The sequence below is a fragment of the Telopea speciosissima genome, chromosome 4 (assembly GCF_018873765.1).
Source record: "Telopea speciosissima isolate NSW1024214 ecotype Mountain lineage chromosome 4, Tspe_v1, whole genome shotgun sequence".
In the NCBI taxonomy this organism is placed as follows: Eukaryota; Viridiplantae; Streptophyta; class Magnoliopsida; order Proteales; family Proteaceae; genus Telopea; species Telopea speciosissima.
The window spans coordinates 24,981,697-24,992,199 of record NC_057919.1 but is presented as its reverse complement, the minus strand read 5'-3'; the positions used below and the strand labels follow the sequence as shown (position 1 = coordinate 24,992,199).

The following is a 10,503-nucleotide window of genomic DNA, read 5'->3' as shown; positions in this document are numbered from 1 at the left end:
TCTACTAATCTTGGAACTTTTTTATTCCAAGATTGATCTCCATAATTCTAGCTTGGCTTCAATCCCTGCTTTTGTCTCATCCACTAAAACAATATCATCAGCCAAAAAGACATACACCAAGGGACCTGATGTTGAATGTCTTTGGTTAATTCATCTATGATAACTGCAAACAAATAAGGGCTTAAAGCTGATCCTTGATGTAACCCAATTGTAATTGGGAATTCGCTACCTTATCCCTCCACAGTTCTTACAATAGTCACCACACCATTATATATATCTTTAACTAATGTCCACATATTTACTTGAGACACTTCTCTTCTATAATACTTGCCAAATTAACTCTCTAGGGACTTTGTCATAATATTTTTCATAGTCTATAAATACCATATAGAGATCCTTCTTGCATTTTCTAAATCTTTCAATGAGTCTCCTAAGTAAATAGCATATGTCGTTGATCTTCTTGGTGCAAAACCAAAGTGGTTATCAATAATAGTTTCTTGTCTTAGGCAAGTTTCAATAACTCTGTCCCATAATTTCATAATATAACTCGTTAGTTTTATGCCTCTATAGTTATTATAGCTCGAAATACCACCTTTATTTTTAGGGGCAATTTCCTAGATCTACGAGATAAGAAAAAGAATTACAAAACAAGCAGGTTTACAAGACAAAGAAAGTGTAAAACAAAGTCAAACCTAATTTTTGTAATTAATTTTCTTATCTCGTAGATCTAGGCAATTTCTCTTTATTTTTACAAATCTTAACCGCAATGCTTCTCCATTCATCTACTATTTTCATTGTGCTCTAATCTCATTAAACAATTTGATTTGTTAAGATAAACCATAGATTCCTAAGCTCTTCCACACTTCTATTGGGGCCCTTTCTAGACCTAGTGCCTTGCCTACTTTTATCCTCCTTATTCCTTAAAGCTTCTTTTACTTTAGCCACCTCAAACTACTTTCATGATAAGCTACGGGAAAGTTGTTTGAGGTGGTATGACCATGTTCAACAGAGGCCTTTGGATTCCCTAGTACGGAAGAATAATTTGATTCTGATTGAAGGAACTGACAGAGTCAGGGGCAAACCTAAAATAACCTTTAGGAGTAGTGGTGAGGAAAGACTTGCATAGTTTAGGCCTTGTATCAAGTATGACCTCGAATAAAGCTGATTGGAGGGCAAGGATCCATGTAGCCGACCCCATTTAGTTGGGAGAAGGCTGAGTTGTTGTTGTTGTATCTACGAAATATGGTGTCTTGATGGGTAATGCAACCTTCCGGGACATTATTACTCGAAATGTCTTCATTGTAAGTTGTAGAAATAGTTTTTCCATCTCTCTTTAATGTCCTCATCCCATATTAGAACTTTATCATTTTCATTTTTAATGCATCCAACATGGTTGAAATCTCTATTCTTTTCCCTCATTTTGGTTATCTTATAGATAGCTTTTTCCCTTCCTTTGTACTCAAATTGTTATAGAAAAAAAGGGCGTACACAGTGCATGAGGCCCTTGCCACTGCGGGGTCATAAAGTATGCAGCCTTACCCCTGCTTTCGCAGAGAGGCTGTTTCCAAACTTGAACCCGTGACCACTTGGTTACAATGGAGCAAACTTTCCATTGCACAATGGAGCAACCTTACTGTTGCACAAAGATCACAATGTAGCATCCTTAACATAGTTGTTAAGGCACCTAGGCGAACCAAGGTGATTGAGGGGTTTAAAAGTCAAGCTGACACCAACAAGGCGATAAGGCGTCGCCTAGGCAACCAAGGCGAGAGAAAGTTGCTTGGATGCCTAGGCGACGCCTTGACAACTTTGATCCTTAATGTACTCAAATTGTTATAAAGATCCTCATATTTCTTTATCTTTGCTTTTCGCAGTCTTCTTAGGTTCATTTCTGGCAAATTTATTCCTTTTTAAATCCTGTGCATCCTCATTCCTTTGCCATGTCTTAAAACTAGCTATCTTAGCCTTAATGGCTTCTTTTGAACCTCATCATCCCACCACCTAGTCTCCCTAGATGAATAGCGTTTTCTTTTAGATTCGCCTAAGGAATCTTTAGCAACCTTCTTAATACAAGTACTCATCTCATTCCACCTTGTATTAGTGTCTACATTAAAGTCCCACCTTCCTTGTTTGATTAATTTATCAGTAAATGATTTCTAGTTTACTCTTTTTAAGCTCCAACACCTTATCCTAGGACAAATAATCTTACCTTTCTAATGATTTGGCGTTATGGGACACATAACCATGAACACTAATCTATGTTGTGTGGCTAGGGTTTCCCCTGGTATAACCTTAGAATCCTTACATAACAACCTATCGGTCCTTCTTGTTAAAAGGAAATCTATTTGAAATCTATTTGGCTACTATGATGCTCACTTTTGAAGAAACTAAATGATCCTCTCTCTTTTCAAAGTATGTGTTTGCTATGGATAAATCATAAGCCACAACAAAATCTAAACTGAACTCTTCTCCTCATTCCTCTCTCCAAAACCATATCCTCCATGTACTCTTTCATAGCCTCTACAATCACTTCCAACATGTCCGTTAAGATCTCCCCCTATAATAATCTTTTCTCCTTGCCTAAAACCTTGCACTAATCCATCCATGTGTTTCTAAAATTGTATCTTACTATTTTCATCTAATCCTACTTGAAGTGTGTAGGCGCTAATTATATTGACAAACTCTTTCTCCAACACAAGCTTGATGGATATATTCCTATCACCAAATCTCTTAACATCCACAACATCATTTTTTAAATATTTGTCCGCTACTATGCCCACTCCACTTCTATTACTTTTATCCCCCGTATACCAATGTTTAAAGTCATCAAACTCCTTAGTTTTTTTACACTTCCACCTAGTTTCTTGAATACATGCTATGTTAATCATTTTTTTCCTCATAACATCTATAAATTCTAGACTGTTATCCATTAAAGATCTTATGTTCCAAGATGCTAATCTAATCTACGTTTTTCTCATGTGTGTTAAATGTTCTTTGGTGTATAGTGAGGCAGTACTTTTGTCTTTATCCACTGTCACTGCACAAGGGAGAGCTGCACCCATTTCCTTTGTATTTTGTTTTTCCTTGTCGACTCTCGTGGTCATTCCTTTGCCTTTTCTGGACTTTATATTTGTGTCCCTTTAGCAAAAGTGCCAAGGTTTTTTGCAGATTAGTTCTCCTATTTGGGCTGTCCATTGGGGAGGAGCCAAACAACTGGAGCTCAGGAGCTTTACTGATCTCAGTGATTTCATAGAGATTATTCACGAGAGCAGCTTGGTGGTCTTTTTGTGTCAAGACTGTCAGATTTAATTGTGCCATTCATATTTGTTCCATCACTAGGGATTGGAGTGTGATTATTAGATAGCCCCTTTCTTTTAGGCACCAGTTTTGCCCCCACTTCTCAAACTTAAGTTTGATGCATGGTTTAGGGGTGCAGAGGCCCATCTAGCATAGGTGTAAATGTTAAAGTCATGAAGAACTTTGTGTTTCCTATGAACCAACCAGGACAGCTGGGTTGGCTGCTGAAGCTGAAGTTATCTCCTTGTAGTAATTGCGGGTCACTCTTCTGATTTGACACATCTCGAGGTGGAGGGCAATTCTTTTTCAGTTGTAGGGGGGAGCCTCTCAAAGGGAAGACCATTGGCGGCTTAATCTTTTCAGTATGAGTATTTGTTCTCTAAACTCATATATGGGCGTACCCAGTGCATGAGGCTCCCACCATTGCGGGGTCTGGGGGGGGGGTCTAATGTACGCAGCCTTACCCCCCTGCTTTGCGGAGAGGCTGTTTCCTGACTCGAACCCGTGTCCACTAGGTCTCTAAATTCATATATGAATATCTTATTTTGATGGATAGCAAGAGCCAGTAATTCCCTTAATGATTTACTAATATGGACTGGGGAGGTTTCTGTTTATGTACTGGTTAGTATACATTATTTGAATGGTGCACATTGGGATTGTTTCTTACCTGCTTACAGGATTGTATTGATTTTCTTTCTCTTCCATATGAAGCTCATTATTCATTGGAAAAACCAAAAAGAAAAAGAAATGGAGAAAGAACATATTGCCCGAACTGTTGTTTGACTATAATTATCAATCTGATATGTATGTTCATTTTCTTGTTATTATGGTCTGCAGTGTTCCAGTTTAACATAATTTATTTGTTACCCTCTTTTCTTCTTCCCTTAATTTTTGTTTTCATTGTAGACCGAACAAGGATGCCACTGAATCATGCGGAGATGATAACTTCTCGGACACACTTTTGCAAGTGAGTTTACATATTTTTTCTAATCTTGTTGCATGGATTGCTTTTCTACATGACAATGCTCTTGTAATTTGAAACCTAAATATGTCTGACGCACACCCTGATTATGCAGTAGGAAGTGATCTCATACATATCATATGATTATTGTAGCTAAATGCTTACTTCGTTTATTCTCTTTATTTTATTATTTTAATTTTACCGTCAATTATGTTTTAGAATACATTTTAAGTTTTGCATGGTTTTTTATAACATTCAAGGTCTTATCTGTCGTTAAAATTTGGTGCTACAGTTAAATTTTTTTTTTTCAGTAACGTGAGCTGTTCATTATAGCACATCCATCCATAAAACCCCATTTCTATGATTTACTTTGGTGCTTTATCTTCTATATGGCTTTCCTTCTATGTGTGGCTATTTTAAAATTATAAAACCATTAAGAAGATTGACACACTTCTTTGATTCTCAGTGATGGAGGTTATTCCTTAAAGTTGGCCACTGAGCCTCTTCAATATTTCTTTGTTTTTGTGCCCTATCTTTTCCTCTATAAATATAAAAAAAGAAAATCTTCACTAATTCCTGGTTGAAGCTATGGTGTGTGACATTGAATAAAGCTACTCAGTTTACATTTGCAATTTATCTTCCCCAGTGGACATGATTACCGGCACCTAACTTGAAACATGATCCAACAGTGGAAAATTTCCACGCATTCTCATAAAAAATGTTCCAAAACAACAGTCACATGTAGTTATGACCTTTCCTATCCCATCAATGTTTGCCAGTTTTATATAAGGCATAACTTTACATTTTCTAAATGGTGCAAACTCTCCACAATTACCATTACTATTGTTCATTGACTTACTATTCTAGAACTTCCCAAAAGTTTAACCAAATGAAAACTTCTATACCAGTTGAATATCAGAGTGGGATCAGGATATTTGGCTTGTCTCTATAGGACAGGCCCACTTTATTAATAGATTGCATTAAGGAAACAAATAAGGTATGCTAGGTGGAGATGACTCAGCTCCACCTTAGCACACACAAGGTACATCAAATCTGGACATATTACACTCAGTAACACTTCCCCTCAAGTTGGAGTATATATATCTCGCATGCCCAACTTGTACACAAGAGGTTGAAACACTTTACAGTGAGTAAAGGCATTTGCTAATTGATTAGTTGTGGTGACAAAAGGAATGCAAATGGTGCCTTGTTCCAGTTTCTCTTTGATAAAGTCCCTATCGATTTCGATGTGCTTGGTTCTGTCATGTTGAATCGGATTATTTGCTATGTTGATTGTCACAATATAAGCGCATAGGTGTAGCCAAGGATAAAAAACGTGGGTTTCGACCTGGCTGAAACCGAGTTTTGGTCAAAACCAGTCGAAACCGGGGAATTTTTCCCATTGACGGGGAAACCATGGTTTTGACCCCCCAAAAGGCTTTTTTAGGTCTTATTTTTTTGCAATCCATGAATTAATTTCACCAAAAAATCACTCAAAATGGTACTTGTGGTTATTGACCCAAGTTTACTAATGAACATGCTGATACAGACACTAAAGTGGTATTATAAATACTTAGTTCACATAATTTTAAAGTACATGAACCCTGAATAATACATATTATCCAAATAAATGTTGTAGGAAAATGGCATTTATGAAACAAAAAATTGAAAAAATAGTTCAACTATAAAAAAAAACAATTCGCTCGGGTAGAGTTGTAGATCAGGCCATTGTAACTCACATATGAAAAACTGATAGCATTCTACCATATATTTACTAAAAAAGTACAAAAAAAAATGTTTTTTTGGGTTTGAAACACTATTAATTTCTTCAAGAGATGATCAAATTGGAGTCCAAGATGCAAATCCAAGCTTTTTGTAGCAACTTTGTGGCAAATTTGGTGCTAAAATGCAAAAATCTGGGTGAAAAATGGTATTGAAGGGTCGAAACCACCAAAACCTTACCCTTTCTGTCGAGTTCTTGGTGAGAAATGGCATTTTGAGTCAAAATATGAGATTTTAATGATTGGTTCCATAATGGTTCAACCAAGTTTCAACCGAAACAGTGGTTTCAGTCAAAACCTGGTCGAAACCATCAAGTTTCGGTTGAATCCAGGGATTTTATAAATTCACGCTTCAACTCATCTCGAAAACCTGCGAAACTGAGTTAACTCGGTCGTTTCGACAGGTTTCGATCGAGTTTTTCTTCCATGGTTGTAGCAACAGTTAATCCCAAATCTCCCAGTAATACCTTGAGCTAGACTAATTCACAGACTCTTTGGGCCATTGCTCGATACTCGGCTTCTACACTGGATTTGGATACAACAGCTTTTTCTTGTTACTCCAGGTAATCAAGTTTCCTCCAAGAAAGGTGCAATATCCTGAAGTAGAGCGTCGATCATCAATATAGCCAGCCCAATCAACATTTGTAAAAGCTTCCAACTGAAGATTTTTGTTGTTGGAGAACAAGAGGCCTTTGCCAGGTGTTGATTTCAGGTATCTCAATATCCGGTACGCGGATCATGTAAGAATTGGCTGGCAATTCCAACCACATAGGCTATGTTTGGCTGAGTATGGAAGAGGTAGATCAATCTGCCCATCAGTTTCTGATAACTCTCCTTGTCAACTGGATCACCCACCCGTGCTGCTTAGATGGTGATTGACTTCAATGGAAGACTCTGATGGTTTGCATCCCAATTTCACTGAGAAGATCTAGGACGTATTTCCTCTGAGAATTAAAGATGCCTTTGTTGGAATGGGCAACCTCAATTCCCAGGAGGTATCGAAACGGTCCCAAATCTTTAATCTCAAACTTCTGTGCCAGTTGAGTTTTTATGATGGTGATCTCATGCTCATCACTACCAGTAACAACAATATCGTCAACATATACAACGAGGGCTGTAACCTTGCCGTTTCCATGCTTAACGAACGAAGTATGATTTACCTGGCTTTGGTTGTAACCAAATTTTAACATAGCCATTAGGAATTGCCCAAACCAGGCTCGGGAGGATTGTTTCAGGCCATAGAGAATTTTTTTAGTCTACACACCTTTCCTGCTGTAGAGGTAGTTTTAAACCTCGGATGTATGCCCATGTAGACTTTCTCTTCAAGATTCCCATTTAAGAACGTGTTCTTGACGTTCAACTGTTGAACATTCCAACCCAAATTTGCAGCACAAGACAGTAAAGCTCGAACAGAGTTCATTTTGCTGCAGGGGTGAACATGTCTTGATATTCAATGCCATATGTCGGTGTGAACCCTTTAGCAACCAATCTTGCTTTATATCATTCAACGGTTCCATCAGCTTTATGCTTTACTGTGTATACCCACTTGCATCCTACCAGCTTTTTCCCATGAAGACGCGATACAAGTACCCATGTGCCATTTTTCTTAAGATCCTGCATCTCTTCTAACATAGCAGCCTTCCACAAGATAAGGAGGCGCCGTTGAACATGGTAGGTTGTCGACAACGGGCTCTTTCCCTTGTTGCTCTATTTTTCCGCCTAGAATATGTGATAGGGTCCTTTGACTAAGTAACACCTGTAGCATTGGTATCACTTGAAGGTTCAAGAGATCTCTCCCCCTTAATGCGTTGGTGTCACTAACAGGTCCCGAAGGACCTCATGTAGTATGTCGAGACGCTCCCCCTCAAGAGGTGATTGACAGTAAGGCTTAGTTTCGTGGAAGGGGACATCCATGGTAACAAAGAGACGACAAAAAGGAGGGTGATAGCATTTATAGCATTTCTAAGAGCCTGAGTACCTAAGGAAAGTACATTTGAAGACCCTCGGATCAAGCTTGGAGCGAGTATGGGAAGAGTTATGAGCAAAACAAACGCACACAAAGACCCGAGGAGGAACATATGGAAGAATCAGGCAGAAGGCTCGCAGGTGTTTTACAGTCTAGGACACTGTAAGGAACCCGGTTGATGAGAAAAGCAACTGTGAGAACAACATCAGTCCAATAATATTTGGGAACGTTCATGGTGAAAAGGAGAGACCAAGTTACTTCAAGAAGATGACGGATCTTCCGTTCAAGAATACCAATATGTTCTGGATTGCAAACACATGGGATTTGATAAAGAATGCCCAGTTCATCAAGATAGTGTCGAAACGAATGATCCACATACTCGGTGCCATTATCGCTGCGAAGGACTCGGACTTGGGCATTAAACTGGGTCAGAGTCATAGTATGAAAGGATTTAAAACATGCAAAGGCTTTCGATTTACTACAAAGGAGATAAAGCCAAGTGAGTCGGGTACGGTTATCAATAAATGAAATAAACCAGTGATAGCTATCTCTAGAAACAATACGAGAGGGCCGCCAAACATCAGAGTGAATGATAGAAAAAGGAACTTCACTTTTATTAAAACTTGGGGAATAAGGGATTCTAGTGTGTGGCTAACTCACTAACATCACAATGAAAAATATTAGAATTAAAATCCTTTATTAAAGAAGGAAACATTTACCGTAAATTGTGAAAAAAGGTATGACCAAGATGCTGGTGCCAATGATGAACCTGTTGGAGAGAACTTTCAGCATGAAGGATATGATTAGAGAGAGGAGGCGTCGATTGAGGAAGACCCGCATCCAGGTAGTATAGCCCATCGCAAACCCTACCGTATCCAATTGTTGCCCCCATCACCATGTCCTGAAAAGGACAATGGGTGGAATAAAATGAGACAGAACAATTCAGATCTGTAGTGAGGCGGTAAATAGAAAGTAAATTTACACTAATTAGGAACATGCAAAACAGATTTTAAGGGAATATGGGGGGGGGGGACAGTGAATGGAACCTTCACCAGATATGAAGGATAAAGATCCATCAACCACACGAACCTTGCCCTTTCCTGATGTGGGATGATAAGAGGAAAAAAGGGTCAGAAGAACTAGTCATGTGGTCTGAGGCCCCAGAGTCAAGGAGCCAAGAAGAGCTAGAACCAGAGGAAACATAAAAAATACTTGACTGAGCTAGATTGGAAGTAAAGGCAGGGGAAGGTGCAGGAGGTGTCCCCAAGTGGGACATCATGCGCTGAAGTGCCAATAGCTGATCCGAAGAGAAGGGAGCTGTAGAGACAGATGCAGGTGCAGACAGTCCAGTGGAAGAAACTTCGGAGGATTTAGTCAGATTTGCTTGATTTCGAGTAGAACCTTGTTTCCACCATGCTCCCCTCCTTTCGGGCAACCATGGAGCTTCCAACATGTTTTTCAAGTGTGCTGAGGCTTGCCACAATAAGCACATTTAACTGGTTCTCGAGTGCCAGTAGAGGCCTTAGGAGCAGCAGATTCCCCAGAGGCAGGCATAGTAGGGGGCATCATTACAAAACGATGGTGGTCTTCATGTTGCAGAATATTATATGCCTATAGAAGAGTGGGGAACATATCTCGTCCCAGAATTGGCACTCTAATCTTGTCATATTCTGGGTGCTTGTGAGGAAATCATAAACTCTATCCATCTCACGTTCCTTTTGAAAGGTAGCATGCCAACAATACACACCATTGGGACAGGATGATAAAAATCCAATTGTTGCCAGAGTGCAGTTAGGGCAGCATAATAAGAGATAAGGGACATATCCTTCTGGGTGGTTTCCCGAACCTGACGGCGGAGCTCATAAATTTGAGCATAGTTGTTGGTCTGAGCATAAGTTTGTTGGACAGCTTCCCATAGTTCCTTTGCAGTGTTGAGAAGAACAAAGCTAGCACTAAGTTGGGGCTCCATGGAATGAGAAAGGACATCACCAAGGCATCATTAGCAAGCCAAGTGGTTTTAGCAGCACCACTAGAGGGCATAGGGGTGTCTCCAGGCAAGTACCCCGAAAGGTCATTTCCACGGATGGTCAAAAGGCATGCCGGTGACCTTAACATCACTTTCATCCGCCATGGGATGGAATCACTTCAAAGAAGCTGATATGGAACTTTAACAAATAGATAAAAGAGAAAGTAGCAGAGGCTACCGTTGCGTTCCCGAGATGGGTAGAAGTTACAGCAACAAGTAAACGAGCAAGGTCACAGCAGCATAAGACCAAGAAGATGCCAAGAAACACAGGGCAAAGGGCAACAGGCCCTAGAATGTCGTTGCAGATAGGGCGGCAGGCCTTGGAGGAATAGCAACAAGGGGTGGGAAACCCCTGGAGATGCTACAGAAGGGGGCGGAGGCCATAGTTGTCAAGGCGTCGCCTAGGCATCCAGAAGGATTTCTAGGTGCCTAGGCGTCTGCCGCCTTATTGTAGGGCGCCTTGCATTGGCTT

At 39.7% G+C, this 10,503-nt stretch overlaps 1 protein-coding gene across 2 annotated transcripts in view; it reads left to right on the top strand.

Moving 5' to 3' along the window:
• The window catches only part of LOC122658669 (E3 ubiquitin-protein ligase CHFR), a 76,883-nt gene that overhangs the window by 49,920 nt on the left and 16,460 nt on the right, over positions 1 to 10,503 (top strand). For both annotated transcript variants that reach the window (XM_043853721.1, XM_043853720.1), the window contains one exon: positions 4,204 to 4,264. In XM_043853721.1, coding sequence (XP_043709656.1) covers positions 4,204 to 4,264 — 61 coding nt within the window. The remainder of the gene's footprint in view (positions 1 to 4,203; positions 4,265 to 10,503) is intronic.